The sequence below is a fragment of the Rissa tridactyla genome, chromosome 1 (genome assembly GCF_028500815.1).
Source record: "Rissa tridactyla isolate bRisTri1 chromosome 1, bRisTri1.patW.cur.20221130, whole genome shotgun sequence".
Taxonomy (NCBI): Eukaryota; Metazoa; Chordata; class Aves; order Charadriiformes; family Laridae; genus Rissa; species Rissa tridactyla.
In genome coordinates, this window is record NC_071466.1 from 15,237,722 (window position 1) to 15,256,878 (window position 19,157).

At 38.6% G+C, this 19,157-nt stretch overlaps 1 protein-coding gene across 5 annotated transcripts; it reads right to left on the reverse strand.

Moving 5' to 3' along the window:
- Window positions 1–1,750: 1,750 nt before the first annotated feature.
- CCDC82 (coiled-coil domain containing 82) lies at window positions 1,751–18,914 on the reverse strand. Of its 5 annotated transcripts, XM_054207075.1 has the most exons (9): window positions 18,353–18,718; window positions 17,608–18,160; window positions 16,734–16,959; window positions 15,471–15,563; window positions 13,285–13,409; window positions 12,277–12,447; window positions 5,711–5,896; window positions 5,065–5,158; window positions 1,751–2,628 (listed from the first exon to the last, which is right to left on the reverse strand). In XM_054207075.1, exons 1-8 carry the CDS (start codon window positions 18,436–18,438, stop codon window positions 5,093–5,095), a joined length of 1,506 nt encoding a protein of 501 aa, XP_054063050.1. In that variant the 5' UTR covers window positions 18,439–18,718; the 3' UTR covers window positions 1,751–2,628; window positions 5,065–5,092. The 5 variants fall into 5 exon arrangements, with proteins under 5 accessions (XP_054063050.1, XP_054063056.1, XP_054063043.1 ...); XM_054207081.1 differs by lacking the exons at window positions 1,751–2,628; window positions 18,353–18,718 and adding an exon at window positions 18,796–18,914 and having other exon boundaries at window positions 4,889–5,158; XM_054207068.1 differs by lacking the exon at window positions 1,751–2,628 and having other exon boundaries at window positions 4,889–5,158; window positions 18,353–18,717.
- Window positions 18,915–19,157: the final 243 nt, after the last annotated feature.

Here is a 19,157-nt window from a genome sequence, read left to right on the forward strand (position 1 = left end):
GTATTTCTTATTTCTCAAAGCGGAATCAGAAATTCAGCTTTGTAAAGTCTATTTTGTGTGTGCTGGATATTTCTTTTGGAGTGGTATTGTATTTACATGTATTTATCTAACACACCCACTCTGTTTATCCAGACAGACCTAAAGAAGGATAAAACTACAAGTCTTTATTTATCCAAATAAAAGTAAACTAGAGGAGTTAAAGCATGGGAATTGCCTGTAATTGCCTGCTGAACTGCTAGAAATAACTCCTTTTAGGAAACAGGAGAAGCTTTCACTGTTGGAAAAAAAAATGACAGTAACAGCTATCTACTACTAGCAAAGTTTAACATCCCATTTGATCCACAAATTATGTTCTATCCAAAAACTGAGGGACATGGGCAGAAAAATCACTTCTTTTTGTACTTCCCTCCAAGAACTGGGCATAGAATATAGACAAAAAGGGGCTTCTTTCCCCGAAATACATCACATTAGTAAGGCTGATCCTGTGCACAAACACCTTGTGTGAACATTATCATAGGCTCCAGTCACAGAACTTAACTAGAGCAGATTATCGAAACATTACAGGAACTAAAGTAATTTGCAAGGATGGTCATTAATCACCTGCTCCACGTCTAATCACATACTGAGCTCCCTTCATTGTTCCATTAAGACAGGTACTTTATCTTAATTAGAGATACCACTTCAAAAATTAACACTGAAGACAATTAAAATTGTTCCTATCAGGACAAACATCATATTCTCTCACCCCTTAACTCCACTCAAATTCTCTAATGTGGAAAAGGAGGTATGAAAGGAGTGGTCAGATTTCTGACTTCTCCCACCATTAAATATTTGCACAAAGATTTTCTGCTAGAAAAATTCTTACTGAGCATTTCTATATATAGAAAGTCTCGGGGGGTACGAGTCCTCTTTGTACTTCACGCTGTACAACTGCCAGCATTTACAGCCTGCCGTGGAAAATTTGATCTAAAATTTTTACATATACGGCTTTTCTGAACAATTGTTTAATTTCCTGTGGTGAAGACAAATGTAAACATGATGCAATGATACTTCACAGCCTCTGTCTTGCAGAAACTCTTCAGGTAAGACAACAGCCACAGAAATATTATCACTTCCTCCAATCTCTGCGGGGAATATCGAAGCATGAGAGAGACTACACACACACACAAACATTGTGTCAGCCCCTGCCAAGCCAGATCAAACATCAGTTCCCTGCTGAAACAGAAATCAGTGATGTCAATTCTAGGCATTTTCTTAGCCCAACTGGTGATGTCACAGGCAAAATTAGTAAAGCTATGAAGGCCCTTTCTTCCAAGAAACTCTGAGAGAATACCTTAGTATCCCTGTTCGAAACAGAAAAATAGAAGATCTGGAAAAAAATCCCTGCAGGAACAAGAAAGAAGTAGATTGCTCACACTTTCTAGGTGAGCAAAGAGGAGGTGAGAAACATGATCTGGGATGTGGTAGATATCAAAAAATGAGTAAAATTAATCACTGGAACAATTCACCAATTTTCATTTTTAGCCAAAACATATGTTTTCTTGAAATATTATCAGTAATCAACAAGCCAAAATATTTTTTTAACTTGGTAGCAGATGGTTTAAATGTGGCAAAATGAGAAATTGACCATTCATCCTGATAGCAAAATTTTTAAATAAAATTGTACATTCTTTGAGTTTTCAGAAAATTCGCAAGGTAGCAGAAATGAAGACCAGTCAGGAAGGCTCTGAGAGGGCGTACTCCATTATGTGGTATAAAACCCTTTTATTTCAGAACCATTTTCCTTTGTAAGAATAAAGTTACACCAACCATAGATGTTATTTTATTCTTCTAGAGAAGCCAACTAAAGTGTACAGAGATCTGGTTAACAGAAAGAAGTGGAGCATCGAGGGGCATTACTTTTACTGAAAGGGATGCATTTGAGATAGATTCCTGAGTACTTTTAAGTTGATGTGTGTGTTCCCACCAATATTCCCAGCAGAACAGGGATGAAGGAAAAAGAGTTCCTTCAGCTTTGGTAACCACGGAGATAGGTATACTATATATCAAATCTCAGAATATTTACATATCTATGTTAAAGGAGAAGCCGCTGCCCGAGCTTTCACACACCATCCAAGGAGTCGCACACACCACCCGAGTCTTTAACTGCTCAGACCAAGGTCCCTTCAACAGCAGGCGACCCCAATGAGACAACGGGTGCTGCTTTCCACTCCTCACACACACACACACACACACTCGGGCACACTCCCTCCTTCCTCAGGCTCGACCCTAGGTTTCCTGCAGCAGAGCCTCAGGTGTCAGATTTTCTAAAATTAAGTAATTTAATTGAAAGATACAGCAGCAAGGTGAGTCTGGGCTGGGTGCCTCCGAAAAGGGAGGGACCTTAAACCTTGCTATCTCTACACCTGCCTCTCACACACTGTTCAAGCATCTTTTAGTCCAATGGTGATTTTTGGTCTGGGGTCTTCTAACACCTTCTTGGATTCCCTCTCTGTGTCCAGGCAGGCCACTGACCGCTCCTGTTGATTTGCAGTCTCTGCTGACGGTTGGAGCCTCCATATCTTCTGGTTTATGCTTCTCATGCACCTGCGCTTGCTGGCAGAACATGGGGAACTGAGAAGTCCCAGACTTAGGGAAAACATTACCAAAACATCAGTGTGTTATCAACATTTTTCTTATACTGAAAGACTAAACGCAGCACTGTACCAGCTGCTAGGAAAATTACTAAGAAAATTAATTCTATCGCGGCCTAAAGGCTTCAGCAAATCTAGCTACTCATGGCAAGTATAGCTAGGCAAACAGCATAAATCACACCATAGTATAACCCCAATTAATTTATTCAAATCAAAACTTACTTATTTAAGCTAAACAACTAATATCTCTCAACATCTAACTCACAATTAAGGTGTGGAAATAGTATCTTCAACACAAGTTTACCAGAGAGTAAATATCAATCTGTTTACTGGGATTTTTCACCTTGGCTTGTAAATCTTGTATCTTTATGTGGTACAAGTAAGAACTGCTGGTGTTAGCTCACTTTAATAGCATATAAACCATTGCTGAATTTCAACCCTTTAAAATATAAAAGCAGTTCATTTCTTACAGTGAACTTTGGAAAAAAGGTACTGAATGACAAATATAAGGTACAATTTCTATGGAAAAAATCCAACAGACATTCACCATGAAGTGATACACCTGGCAGCAGTCACCTAGCCGATCAGCAGATCTGTTACCTGTAGAGTGACGTAATGAATGCAGGGGGGTGTTCTTATGGACAAACCCATGAGAAATGGGGTTTCATTAGTTTTGCTTCTGAGAGAACAACTTCTTAAAAGAATCTAGAGTGTTAACAATACCTTCCCTTTTTACCGAGTTGCTCAGCCGCAAAAGACTAATATGTTCATACAGCAGGATGTAGGAACAGTTCCTGATTCAAAACCCTGATCCCTGCATCTTACCTTAGGCTACATCTAATTAATTTTATATACAGCACAAAGTTGGGTTGGAAGAGACCTTTAAAGATCATCCTGGCCAGAGACATCTTCCACTAGACCAGGCTGCTCAAAGCCCCATCCAACCTGGCCTTGAACACTTCCAGGGATGGGGCATCCACAACTTCCCTGAGCAACCTGTTCCAGTGTATCACCACCCTCACAGTAAAAAAAATCTTCCTCACGTCCATCTAAATCTACACTCTTTCAGTTTAAAACTGTTACCCCTTGTCCTGTCACTACAGGTCTTGGTAAAAAGTCCCTCTCCTTCTTTCTTATAAGCCCCCTTTAAGTACTGGAAGGCCACAACGACGTCTCCCCAGAGCCTTCTCTTCTCCAGGCAGAAAAATCCCAACTCTCTCAGCTGTCCTCATAGGAGAGGTGCTCCAGCCCTCTGATCATTTCTGTGGCCATTCTCTGGACCCGCTCCAACAGGTCCATGTCTTTCCTGTACTGGGGGCCCCAGGGCTGGACGCAGTACTCCAGGTGGGGTCTCCCCAGAGCAGAGCAGAGGGGCAGAGTCACCTCCCTCGACCTGCTGGCCACGCTTCTTTTGATGCAGCTCAGGATATGGTTGGCTGTCTGGGCTGCGAGTGCACATTGCCGGATCATGGCCAATTTTTCAGAATGGACAATACAGTACTTATCCCTTCTGAATTCCTCAAAAATCTACTCTCCTGGCCCCAAAGAACTCTGATTTGAGCTTCATGCAATTCAAGTAAGCCACGCATCACAATTCTGAGTAACTCCTACTTCCTGTTAAATTGCACTGGAAGAATTCTTGCTTATCTTGCATGGCCGCATTAATCCATTTTCTTAATTCTTTAGCTACTGCAAGTTGCTGCGATTATGTTTGCACAACGTAATTTGATGTTTAAGATCTCAGTAAATTGCCTCAGCTGCTTATCAGAGACAGCGCTGTGGGCCCAAGTGTTCATTTAGATGGCTAAGACAGAGTCAGTCTGTATGACGCCTATAATGTGACTCATCGCCTACTCTCTGAAGAGACGAATGACTATTGTGCCGCAAACGTAGTCAGGACTGCAGAATACTTCCTCTGTTGCCTTGCAACAGTCTACACTGATTCCTCAGAGGGGAATTAGATCTTTGCATTTGGGTCCTGTTTATCGTAACTATCATTCCAAATGGTTGGACTTGCTTGCATATAACAAGGAAGGTAAGATGCAAGTCATACGTTCTTGTATAACATAGCCCTACCTTTCCAAATATACCTACTTCAAAAGGTTTAAGCATCTCCTACCTTCCCTACAATGCAGCTCAATATAAGTAGGTGGAATTTTTATTTCACAAGTAAACAGGTATTCAGATGTTATTTTTAAGAATTTTCCTTTTAAGAAGGAAACTTAAAGCGACCTATGCAGCAAGACTGGAAGGACTGATTTGGTAAAACTTTGGGTTATTATTGACACAGATGAGAAAAAAAAGATAGAGTACATTCTGCAACAGTAGCTTAAAGGCATATGGATTTAAGCATAACACAGCCTAAAAAGAATCCTGAAGACCAAGCAGAGATAAAGTGCATGCGGATAGAGCAGGCCATTCAAATTTTTACTTCATCTTTCAAAGAGCTGTACGGCCCCTTAATCCATTTTCTCTTCTTGGAAACTGTCTGCATCATTCATGTAGTCTTCCAGATCATTGTATCTCTGCAAATAAAATAAAACCTATATTATCTATGTTTAATAACTGAATTACATAAAGATTGTTTCTTCTTTTTCAATACATTAACAAGCATGCCAATAACAAGTCAGAAGCAGTGATATCTGAAAGCTTGCTAAATGCAACTCTACTACAAGTTGCCTTAAAATATTTCATAAAGTGTTTCTGAATAAGTCAAAGTACTTCAGCGTAAACAGAAGCGCAAAATATTCTTGCTGTGCCTCACGTATGTGTTTCCAATCTAAGTTACAGCTTGAGTTTGTTGTGTTGCTGTTTTCAAATGAAACAGGAGCCAGCCCACCACAGCCCAGACATCACGCAGCTGTCAAAAAGCTTCACGTCAAAAGCTGACACAAACCCTATGTGAATGCAGCAGCGCACCACTGCTTGAGAGACTGGGTCAGCAGAAGTGGATAAATGGTTAAGCCGAGTTATATCAAAGAAGCCCAGTAATTCAGAATGGATCAATTAAATCAGACATATTATCTCAACTTACTTTTATCTACTTGGAAAGGATACATCAAATAACTCAGTCATACCTTCTGAATCCACCCATTGTCTTCCAACTGGCTGAAAAGCCGTTCGACTGTGTCTTTGACTGGTTCATCCTCAACACCATCCAACTCAGTAACAGAGCTGCAATCCACATACAATTTGTACTTGAAGTGCTTCAAATTATGATAAACTCTTGTACGATTTGCACACACCATGCCAACCTTCAAAACCTAGGCCAGAAGTGAACAAATCATTCTCTCTGATAGAAAGAATGGCTAAGTCAGTCTAGTAAGATTTTATCAGCCAGTCTAGGAAGATTTTTTTGAATAACGAAATAAACAGGATGACGCCACATGCGTAAAATCAGCGCAAACCCACATAGTTTTTACAGCCACAGCAAAACAATTTTTGAGCAAGCAGGCAGCCAGTAAGTCTATGCAATGGCAGTTTATCAGTACTGTTTTCTTGCAAACACAATAATGTTTATAATTGGTAGGGTCTTTCCTATCTCCTGGTGGAACTTTGTTACAATATCACTAACATTTTGGACAACCATCATATTGTGAAAGCAGAGGAAGAGAAATTATTTGATTATTTTTGCTTAATATGTAGTACTTCACAGGGACATGAAATACCAGTTCTAGCATTTTGTAGACTGAATGATATTCAATATTTCTTCAAGAAATACATATAAGTACAAATAGACATATGCCTAGAAACATATATTTAATAAATATATAGACAAATTGGATTTAATAAAAGTAAAATCTGAAAACCGAGGTTTTATACAATGCAAATGTTAATCTGCAGCTGCCTGCGAGGTATAGCAAGGTCGTAATGCTGTAGAAATCAAAGCCTCTGCATCTCCCAGTTGTTACCAGTTTCACTTTTTCCATGTTACCAGTTTTACAATTTCCATGCAGAAAAGACAGAACTGTCTTATTTAAGTTTCATTTAAAGCAGTATTTATAGATAAACAAATGGTAAATATGCACATAAATACATAATGAGAGCATGGATTAGAGTAGATCCATTATCTCATCTATCAGCACTAACATTAAATACAGGCAAGTATTTGCACATATCTTGAACTCAGATTTTATACAAAGATGTTAAGCCATGAAGGTGTTTACCTGAAAATACTGAGTAATATATTGGCAATCCTAAATCTTCACTAAGAGTATGTGAAATTGGAGGTGTGGGGAGGGAGAAGGAGTCAAAGTTCATCTGCATTTAAGGACACCCTGCATTTCACAAGAGTAAGTTTTGTTCCATTTCTACAAGAGAAGTAGTTCAAGTACATACAATGGCAAATGAGAAGAGGAATCTATCCCCTGTAGATGACCCACAGGTGCACAGGTGCACCAATTACTACTCCAACCTACGGAGACAAAGCCTGTCTGGTAAGAAATCCGTATCTGGCTGGTTCTCGGAGGTCAGGTTTTCTACACTTAAAAACAACATAATTAATACATGTTGCTTTGAATACAACAAACTTCAGCTCCTGATACATACAGGAGAAACTGATTTAATTTTACTTAAAAAAAAAAAAAACCAAAACAAAACCCCACCAACTTATCCTTACAGGGCAGCACTGTTTTGGACTGATGTCTTCTCACACCTCTGTAAGTAACAAGCAGGTAAATGGCTAAAGGTCAAAGTTCTCTGCATCAGTAATGCAAGCTGTGATTGTATTGCTACTTCAGATTACATGCATATATATCAAAAATCCAACCATGTTATATATTGCAAATTATCCCTTCTGAGCCACAACAGTGATACTCTTTATTGCTGTCATTGGAAATAACCTGAATAATCTTTTAAATTATGAGAAGGTTAAGTTTTAATCAATGCTTAGAACCCGCATTTTCAGGAAGCTTTTCCAAACGCATGACCAAATGTTTGCACCTGTGAGCAGTTCCCCAAAACACCTGACCTACTTGTACAACCTAGCACTAGCAGCATCCACTGACAAAGACAGGAACAGAAAAGCATATTTCTATTTATAAAGATTATATAAACGAAAATTATATTTATATGTATAATTTATATATTTTCTTAAATAGATTACTATACTTTCTTAAATATATTAACCAGCAGCTCGACTCATATAAGCAGGTGTAATATCACTGAAGAGACACACTCACTTGAAATAACTTTTTATTCAACCTACAGTAGATGGTTAGTAGCTGAAATTTTAACCAGATTGAGATAAAGCGTTTGTGCTATAGGTGCTTCTGAAGTGCAAGACCCACCAACCAATGGGTAACCTTGATTTATTCAAATTTCCGGAAGTACCATTTCAAATACTGAAAACAATCAAGAACTGAAATGCAGTGTTTCATAGAGCATTTCCTAACTTTTCACATATCCCATGCAATGAGACGCAGTACCTAGAACATTATGTGATGTAAAACTGATAGCCCAGTTCTCCCCTTGCGACAACAGCTAGCAGGATATATTTAGGAAGTTAGTATAAAATGCAGGATGAACACCGGCATGATCATAACAGTACCATACAGCTTCTAGCAGTCAACAGTTAAGACAGCCTGTATCATCCCAACTGTCACGTTCCATAGCGTGGAAGAAGTTTCCTCAAGAACCTGTGTAATCCCTTTTGGGCTCACTTACACTTTTCGCTTCCAAAGTATCTTGTGGCAGTGAATTTCATACTTTATTTATGTGCGAGGTGTAAAGTATTTCTGCACTGGAGAAATGCCAGAGGGCAAATAGCTAAATATCGCATAATGTAATTATGTATTGTGTTTTTAAAGCAAGAAATATTGTCTTAAAATACAATGCTATTTCAGAATATAGCTTTGGAAAGAATCTCAGTACTGTACTCATTCTAATTTTTTCCCCTCACAGTTCTCAGTGACTCCGTCCTAATGCCTAACTTATCTACTCAAGCTGGTTGTGTCAGCCAAAGTTGTGTTAAATCACTTTGTACGGAATGCAGGAGCGTAGCCTGACAATAGCACAACATGTAGTGACTGAATCCATGTCCTCTAAGCATGATTATAAACGGAAGTAGAACACCAAGACTGAGAGCAGAAAACAGTTTACAATCCAGGTGACACAGAAGCAAAGAAGTGTGGGGGACACTCAAACTATTTAATTTTCCCTGACCATGGAGGAATGAGAATTGGCAGCTACACACAGAACAATCACTGCAAGCCTAAGCAAAACTGGAACAGCTGTTTCTCTTCTCTTTCTACTGGCAAAGCAGAATACTTCAGAGATGAGAGAAAAGGAAAGTTTTATGCAGAAGAGGGTTGGAGGTCTGTTTTTGTTCTCTCCACATCCACTTTTCTAGGGTATTTTCAAATAAAACTTTAGAAAATAGTCCAACTACATGTTTCCATTCAATTTGATCTGCCAGTGCTAAACTGCTTTCTCTTTCAGTCAATTAAGTTCTTGAAGTGCCAGCTGTATGTAGCTCTGTGTGCCGTTTTTTCTTTTTTTCTTCCTTTCTTTTTTCTCAATTGGCAGAACAAGTTGATCAATGCATTGCCAGCAGAACTTCAAAGACTACTTGAGAACAGCACCTTTAGCAGTCTAAATTACAGGTTACCATAAGAACACGAATGTTGCATTACAAAGGCACTATCAAAAATTACTGAAAAGTGCTCAATAACTCTCTCTCCTGGGTCTGTTCTATGGCCTCTGAGCTACATTGAGCATGCACACGGCAAGCATCTCACCACATGCTGGGGTACGCAGCGTAAAAAAAGCTCTCATTTTCTACTGTTAAGCTGAAGAGGACAAAAATGAACCAGTAAGCTAGTTCAATATTCAGTAGGATACTTCAAGTTTTTTCCAAAGTGAAAAATAGCCAATGTTTTATGTAGGACAACATTTGGATAGCAGTGAGGGAATTGCTACTGTTATTTCCAAAGTTGGAAGTTGAGTAAAGATTAAATACTTGTGCTAGTTCACTTACAATTTCTGGTTAGGTAAGGCACACACTTCCCGTGAAAACCTGAAAATTTTTAAATTAGTGATCTACATTTACAGACCCGTACGTAAGGAAGAATAATGACCGCACAATGGACTGCAGTATCAGTGCTAGTATGATTGCCACGGACTTACTGTTTTCCTGCAATAAACAAGGGGAAAAGCCTTACTGTAAAAGCCTAGCTCTCTTGATTATCATGCACGCATGAACTTACCAAAACAGAGTATTAACAACTGCTGTTCAGAAAGGCCTGTAAGCTATTTAAGAAAAACCATGGCACAGATATTCCTAGATTCTGCATTACACACAGAGCCCAATATAATGACATAATGATAATCACTGACACCCCTCAAATCTCTAAGATAGAATATTTGCAAAGATCCAAACAATATAGGCTTGAGCTTCAGTAAGGCGTACTTCCAGTTTGATGAGCGCTTCACTTTATTTTTATATAAAAAATCCTATTATACCACATTTCAAAATATATTGTAAATACAACTTGTTCTGACACTTTTTTCTTTTCAGCAAATACTGGAGGAACTTTAGCTGTATTCAAAAATTACTTTACACCCAAAAAGAAAAGCAATATACCTTCTACACCTCCTGAAAGGGAAGAAAGGCAGAACTTGGATATCAGCTTAGTACACAATTGTAGCAATATTTTATTCTTGACAAACCATGTGCTTTGAGCTTATCCTAAGAGGTCATGAATTGCATTACTTAAGGAAGGTCATATGCATACCTAATCATAACAATTACTGGTAGCTGTAAATTTGAAGGGAAGATCCCTAAATATTAGGAACACCCAGGTTCTTAAGATTCAATCTCTTCGAAGTCTCAGTGGTGAAATATAACAAAATTGACTGGTCAAGTCATCTAAAATGACTGCCTAGTGCAGTTATCATGTAACAACATGAAAGATGTGTATCATTCCAAAAATATAATTTAATCAAAAAATTTCCTGGTAGAGACAACCAGTGAGAAAAAGATGCAAGACTACCTAAATGGAAGCGCTTTCTAGTTTGGACAAGTAGTTCTGATAATGCAGTAATGAGAAAAAGGCTCTAATAAAATCTATTTAAGTAGCTAGGAACAAGCCTTCTCAAAAGGAGATCAGCAATTTCAAGTGACATTGCAACTGATAGTCAAGATACTTTGTCCTGGGTGAATAGCTACATGGGAAATAGCAGATATGAAGAAATCTGAAGAATGAAGCAGTAAATTCTGACTAGCCTGCACTTGGACTATTAGAATGACAGCAGCACTGTTTCAATGTTCTGACCTACAGCAAAAAAGAACTGTTGGAGTGCACATAGATGCTCCAAATGCTAGAGGCATAGTAGGCACAGAATTAGCAAACCTAGTGACCCAATGCAGAACAAACCTTACTTGCAACAAAATAAAAACCATAATCATTCAACTGAGATGGTTGTCCATTATACAGAATCTCACTTTTACAATGTTTCTGAAAGATAATCAAGGCAAGATTCCTGCTGGGAAAGTCTTAAGGGCATAACAGGCACACACAAAGGTAAAGGGCTTTCATGTGATCTAATTTCAGTGAAAAGACGTTCTGATATTTAGAATATATGTAAGTCTCAGGCAAATGTCATTCTTGATTTAAAGCCTCAGACTCCTGGCATACAGAGATAGGATCTATTAAAGAAAAAAAGTCATAGTATTTCTCAGCTACTTGGTGAAAACCAGGAATGCCAGGCATGTTCAGAACATCACTCAGTCGTCTAATTGTTTTTACCACTGTTTTTCCTTCAAGATATCCATCCACTTTAGGATTTCCAATCTTGTATTAAATGCTCTCTGACAAAACAAAAAGCTACTTTAGAAATAACTGATTGAGTGCTCCTGTTAGAACTTTGGTTAGTATGTGAATCTTCACGTGTGTTGTCAGCCTCTTTGGCACACAGCATCCCCACGCACCACAAAGGACAAGCATGCTGAGTAGGATGTGTAGGATGCCATGTACCTAGAGTTTCCTTCTTGCCCTGGATGAGACTCAGACTGTAGAGATTTGAAGCAGAGGAAAAATTAATGCAAATGTCAGTTTTGACTTAAGGGCAAGAGTTATCAATAAATCCTATCATATGTCTTAGAGCCTCTTATCTTTTATTTCATGAAGTCCAGCTCATGGTTAGGTACACTTGCTAGCGCTTACTGCAGTGCAAGAACATGTGCTGCATCAGGTACTAATATTAAGTTGCAAAAGTCGGGAGGAAACAGCACACCGATCATTGTGATGCAGGCAAAACCAAAGGTCATAGAAAACCCTCAGATTTATTTTCTTGATAAAAGTTAGGTTTATTTGAGGATATTTTTAATTACCTTTTTCCCAACATATAAGAATGGATGGGGGGGAGACCAGAGGGGAATGCCTCTATTTATCCTTTTTAAGTTTCGTTGGAACATCCTTCATAATTCCCACCTAAATCCAAAACCATACTCCTCCAAACTGCAAAATGTTCCTCGTATTTTAAAAATTAATAGGGTTTAGACAGGGAAGTACAATAGCTTAACTCTTGCCTCTTAACATTAAAGACATTAGATGTGTTGCCTGGATTTCTATTCTTTGTATGATTTTTTGTAACACTAAGCAAAGCTTAAAAAAAATTATATAGGGTGCTTGTTTGAAGTTACCTGCTTGTCATCTGGCATGAAGTCATCTGCTTCCAAAGTTCTACTATTATAAAGCTTTCCAGAGAGCAGCACATGAAATTTACAATACCGATTCATTTCACAGGCCTGACAAGATATATTTTCTGGATTTTTCAAGACTATGCGAACATCTGGGTAGCAATCCACACGCTCCTGAAAAAGAGATTTCAAATAACATTAAAGAATCTCTGTAAACTGAAAGATGCCTCAAATAGGCTCCCGAGTACTCTGTACTCGCACAAAATTAGTACAAGAGAAACAAAAGAGATTAAATTCTGAAGTCTTTCACCATTCAGCTGCAAACACGTATCTTCTCAATCATTTTCCAACACTTCACGCAGTTCTTGTTCATTAATTCTTTCTTTCAGCTTCAGACCTAAAGAATGGCTCCTGCATCTTGGCACTTATTTTTCCTCTCATCTCTATTTTTTGGGAGTGCAACTGTATCAGTTGGTCTGCTTCAAATAAATACGCTTTATCTCTCCACTGGTCATGCTACGTTATTACAGTGATTATGAGATGACCAGGCTTATCACACTAATACTATTCTAGTAACTTGCATACAATGACTAGGTTACTGTATATTGACTTCATTTTTTTGAAGTAGAAGGTTCATTATGAATACACTGGTTTAGCTTTTTGTGGCAGGAGGAAGAAATTTTGTTATAACATTTAGCAAGAGACAAAAAAAATCTTCCAAAAGTCATCTGCTGAAGTTAGCAGGAGAAGCATTCAGGTAAGTGAGAACAGATTCTGTTCTGTTACCTGAATGTTTATCTGGTTATAAACACATAAAATACTTCTGATATTTATAAGTATCAAAACAAGTTAAACACGGGGAAGAACACTGACTGAGTTTCTATTAAAAAAGTATACATAATTATATTGATTATTGTACCTTTGCTGAGAATTACACTATAAAAAATAAAAATCTATCAGTAATAATATGATTTGGAGCCCACTACACTATTTAAAATAGAAGCTACGTACCTTGTATCGATCTTTCCAGCGACTTCTAGAGATTAAGTTCTCAAGACGAGGCTGAATGAAGCGGTCATCCAAATAATGAAGTGAGAGCAACATATCTTTCGCATACTTCTTTTTTCTTGTTCCATCTATTCAGTGAGAGTCATTACTAATTTGCTAGCCAACCTATTTTGCACAAGTTTCTTCAAATAAAATTCTCGAGGACATTACGCTTCTGCATACTAAGAACTATAATTATTTTAATAAATTATTACTGAATACACTTGCCACCATTATCCATAAAAGTGATCCATGCATCTTTGATAAACTTATACATTTAATTATTTTAAAAGTCTGCATCACAAGAGGCACATGAATAAACTCTACAGTCAAGATTAAAGTGAAAAGCTGTCATCCCAAATGGAGACCCATTCACTCGATGCCATTTAAAAGAATGGAAAAGGAAGAAAAAAAAAAAGTCTTGCTTTTTGTCTAGTTTATCTAAGTTGTTCATAATGTGTAAGGAAGGAGGTTGCAATCCATGAAAACAAACTGCTGAGCTGCTTCACAGCAGAAATTTTGGCAACTCTCGTCTTCATTTATAAAAAACACACAGAAACTGACCTTTAAACTTCAGCAGCACAGTCAGATGCCTTGAGTTAGGCAGCGTAAGTACTTCCAAACACTTACTCAAGCAAAAGAAACAAATAAGTATGAAGAGGAGTAAAACTACCACTATCACACAACTGTCTCCCAAATATGCACTGGACTCCAGGAATTAAACAGGACTTTCATAGGTGCAGGCCAATTCATATTGTCCCAAGCTTCAGCATTTACAGACACACAAATTAATTCAGCTACCTTCCCTAGTCTTTTAGCAATGCTGTTATCAAAGAAACAGAACTGAGAAGGACCACTGGCTAGCTAGCTTTCTATATAAAAAGAGATAATTGACATTATAGCCACCATAATTACAATTGTTTTTCCATATACACTTTACACACATGCACACTTTCAGTAAGTCAGCTATACCAAAGGCTTGAAGAGGCTGTGCCAGACCATATAAAATCTCTCACAATCAAAAGCAAGTCTGAACTCTAATATTAAAATAGCTGCTCTTGATTCAAACTAATTAACAGATTCACTTCCGTTAACTCAGAAAAATCCATTCCGTGTTATAAAAATATATCTTTGTAATGCTAGGCTATGTTCATACTAAATAATGTTCTTCAGAAAGTTAGAATACAACCGCCAACGCACCCTCATAGCTGATCTACTTCCAGCACCTTGGCAGTAAGTTGTTAGTTTTGTAAAGCACATATAATTTGAAATAGAAGGAAGCTATTACAACATAAATCTGGCAAAGTTTACTTATTACTTTTCATAAGCTTGTTTTCACTTGGTAAAACAAATCAAAACCAACACCTGAAAGAACTAGCAGTGGTAGATGAAAGACATTTTTAGCTCCAAGAATACAAAGCCTTTATTCCAAACTCTGTGGTGTACTTCACTTTCTCCATTCCCTCTGAGCTCCTGACAACTCCAAAACTTCCTCTCTTTGGCACTTTGCTGACTCCTTCCACAACCTGACACTGACAGTCCTCTCACTAACCCTGTCTTTACAGTGCTTCTGAAATGACACGTGAGGTTGTCATTCAGCCCAACTAGGACAAACGCCAAAATCATTTCCTCAGCAAGAACAAGACGAGAAGTACTGACTGCAGCCGAAATGTATTTGTTTTATGTGAAAGCACAAATGTTAAAAGAAAAAAAGGAAAAAAATAATCAGATATAATCTCCATAACTAAAATTGTTTATTATCTATCAAATTCCTACAAAAAAGATATGGAGCACATGACATTTTGACAAATAAGCTGACCTTGTAATGTTTTCATTGAGAAATCTACTTTGAAATTAATTTCGCTTTCATGCTGGAACTGTTACTACTGATAAGTGACACAGAAACACTTCCCTACATCTCAGAATGCCTTCTAGGCTTAAAAGAACAAAGTCTACATATTCTTCCAAAATTACTCTATCCTTTTCACTTAGATTTTTTTTCCTCCCAAAGTTACAGAGCAGCAAAACTAAGAACAGATCTCAGGACTCACAATCCTATACTCTAAATCAGGAGACACATCTTTCCCTAGATTAAACATCTTTGTATAACTTTGAATGCACTATGGTATTATTTAATGCAATTTACTTACCATATAATGACCTCAGAAAAGTGTCATCAATTGCATTTATGAGGAAAGCCTTTACTATTCTTTTGAAGTGTACATAATGATCACAGCGAGATACTGGGAAGAAAGCAATATAACCAGAATTTACCAAAAAAAAAAAAAAAAGGAGAGAAAAAAAAAAGATGTAAGCAATGTTAAAAGTCCTTTAAGAAGAATTCTTTTTTTTTCCATTATTGTAAATTTCGAATTTTAAAGTAATTTAAATATGCATTTAAAAATAAGTTCAATGTACAACATTGAAACACACCCTTGAGACCTTGCCTTTAAGTATTGCTTCTCATGCCAATGATCTTAATGAATTTTAGCATCCTAAAGTCACACGTCCTTTCATCAAGAAAATCCCATACCACAGTAAGAGCTACAAACACTAAAAGAAGAAAATAATACTTTTTCCATGAATAACAGGAAATAATGCAAACCAGAGCAAGACAGCCTTACGTGTTTTTTTTTTTTGTTGTTTTTCTTTTTTCTAACTTTCTTTCAAATTCTGCTCAGGTCTTTACTGGGGAAAAAATACCACAAATGCTTTGACCATCTACACTAGCACTGACTGTCCAGTTAATACATACCTGCGTCTGAACAACAAAATACATAAGAAGATAACTAGCATAAAGTTCTGTTTTAAATCTCTCTGCTCCATCCAGATACCAATTTTCATAAAAGATCAACTTGGCACGTTTTTTCACTCTGTGCAGTTCGGCCAAAATTGACCAACGAATTCGGAATTTTCTACAGACCTGTGCTCCCAAGTCCCACTGCCATGGAATAAAAATACATTAAAAAAAAAATAAAATCCCAAGACCCAAAAACCCCCAAACTCACAGCAAGAATTTTACATCACTCTCCAGAACAGAACTTGGCCAGATTTAACATAGCTGCTCTTAGCATTTATCACAAGATGGAGCATGATGCTGTTAGGTCTCCAGAGGAACAACTGCACCACAGGTAGCACAGTTCATCCTAAATCAGAACAACTTAAAAAAATCTGTGCAATGGGGTTTCCCTTCCTTCCCCTCAAATTATACGCTCCCTTTAGTAAGATACTGAAAGACTGTAAAAGCTCACTGTGTAAATCACATACTTCCACAATAATTTGAAGCCATTTAGGAATATGCTTTTAAACTATCATATCCTATTATGGAGTATTTGTACTTACAATCCATTAATATTTATTACAGCACTACAAGCAAGTTATACATACAGAATCATCACTAATTTTGATCTTACAGTTTGGGATGTAGTATGCCAGCAACTCGCTATTTGATATATTTAGTTTCTTCTGTTGTGACTGGTTTTTACTCTTTATGTGCTCTGTGTCGTCTTCGTCGTCATCGTCATCTTCTTCTACTATAAAATCTTTCATGCTGTCACTGTCAGTTTCACTAACTTCTGTTGGTGTGACGGGGAAGTGACAGAGTGGTTCCTCTTCTGTGTCTGATTCACCATTAGAATCCTAATTAAATTTAAAAAAGTATTTAAAACAGAAGCATTTTCAGTATTTGTACTGATGACATACTACATATACTGGATAAGATTTTTGACCTTCTAATAACACCCCTTGTTCAATTAACAAGAAATAATATGTTTTCAAAAATTGTAATTCTGTACTAGATGACAATTACTTTCAACTTTAAATCAGCCATCTCTGAAGAGAGTACCACTCTTCAGTCTATTTGTAGGAATTAAGCTAACGTGAGATCTCTAAGTAGCTTCAGCAGGTATTTTGCTTCTTGATAAAAATAATTTGAGAGTCCTCTCATGCATTTCTTCTTTACAGAAAAAAAGGAATGATGAAGTTTTTCCTTTCTGACTACATAGAGAAGATAGATACCTGCATTCTAAGCTGCTTAGTCATCAGAATGCCAGAAAGAGCAAATTAAAGGAAATTTTAAAGTTCTCAGTGATTAATATTAAACTCAAGATAAAGGTTTTCAGCAGTCAATATTGTTATCTAGGTAATGTGACAACAGCTAAAATGCGACAGAACTATTGTCATGAATAAATCCAACAAAAAAAATCCCCCTGATTTATATGTATTAGTCTTCACCTTTCCCTATATTCAGTATTTTCTGCAACTGAATTTCAAAGATAAAATCCAGACCTCACAATTTTCACTGCTGCAGGATCTCCGAGTTGCTCTTTGTTTTGCAAGTTCTTTCAATTTTGCAAACACCTTCTGTTTCCTATTAGTAGAAACACTTCCTGTAGGGCAGGTTTTATCAGGCTGCTGTTCTTCAGAACTCTCATCTTCATCCATTATACAGTGGCGCTTAGCAAAAACTTTTCTAACAACTATATCACTGTCCTCACTTTCATCATCACTGTCATACAAGACAGAAGTGTTCAACCTTTTACGCTTCCCAGGCACGATGCACTCTTCCTCACCATCTTCTGTTCCTTCCCCATCGTGGCTTTTCTCTACCTGATCTGAAAGGCTGTTCTCAACAGTTTCATCTTCTTCCTCTACTTCATCTTCTGATGCAGTAGGGTCTCCCTCCTCAGAGGTACAGGAGGATTCGTCATCGCTGTCAAGTACTATGAGCTCCCTTTTAGTGCGTCTCCAATCAACTCGAGATTTGGATGACAGTTCTGTTCCTGCTGTCTTATTTCTTGTTTCATATCTTCTGACAACTGCTTTTATCTCCATTGTAAGGCTGTGACAATGCATCAAAATATAAACCAGTAAAACAAAGCACTTACTATATTATGCCATTAAAAAAAAAATAACACAAGGGCATGCATATTTTATCACATATGCTTATGACTTAACAATTATTAAGAGACACACGCAGAAATCAGCACCAAACAAAACTAAGCATGCACAATAACTTCTGAAGCGGATATACCTTACTCGAAAACTGTAGAAAAACAGAACTGCCCACACTCGGCATGAAAGAACAGGAAAAATCAGCTCTGAAGTGCAGCTACACATCCCATCACCCCCTCCAACACTGGGAGCCTACAGCTGAGGCAGCGAGCCTCGCTGCTCCTGAGGAGCAGCGCACATCGCTCCTCCAGGATGAGCAGCAGCAGCAGGCCTCCTTGAGGAGCGGCCCGGCACCCACCGCCGCTGCCCTCAGCAGGGGAGGGACCACCCCACCGAGGCTGCCGGGCCTACCCCCGCCTGCCCGCCCTGCAGACGGACCCCAGGCGGCCGAGCGCCCTGAGAGGAGCCTCCCGGGCCAGCAGAGCTCATCCCACCTGTCCGCCCTGCGGCCATGGCACAGACAGACCCCTCCACCTCCCCCCGCCCCTCAGCAGCGCGCGGCAGCCTTACTGCGACCGTTACCGTTAACGTTCCCGCCGCCCGCCGCCGCAGCCGCTGAGGGGAGACGACCGCCCCCCTCCGGCGCCCCGCGCGCCGCGATTGGCCGCCGCCCCTGTCACTCAGCTGCCGCCATGTTTACGGAAGTGCTGGCAGGACGCGGCCGGGGGGAAAGGGAGGTGTGTCATGTGATGTGGGTTGACGCGCAGGGCTAGAGAGCGGGAGGTGGTGGGTTCGAGTCCTGCTCCCGGCACGGGGCAGCGCGCCGCGCCGCGTTGCGTTCTCCTCCCTCCCGGTGCTTCATCCGGCAGCTCTCTAGCAGCGTTACGAGTGAGGTGGCTTAGTTGAGCGTTTTTGTTCATCCTAGATGTATTCCTGAGGAAAAT

Excerpts from the sequence above, each read along its gene's own strand:
- CCDC82 (XM_054207075.1), bottom strand. The coding sequence starts at position 18,438 with ATGTGTAGCTGCACTTCAGAGCTGATTTTTCCTGTTCTTTCATGCCGA. Across the intron at positions 18,161-18,352 it reads TTCTACAGTTTTCGAGTAAG|CCTTACAATGGAGATAAAAG; the intron begins GTATATCCGCTT and ends GCATTGTCACAG. Across the intron at positions 15,564-16,733 it reads GGCATACTACATCCCAAACT|TATCTCGCTGTGATCATTAT; the intron begins GTAAGATCAAAA and ends CTTTCTTCCCAG.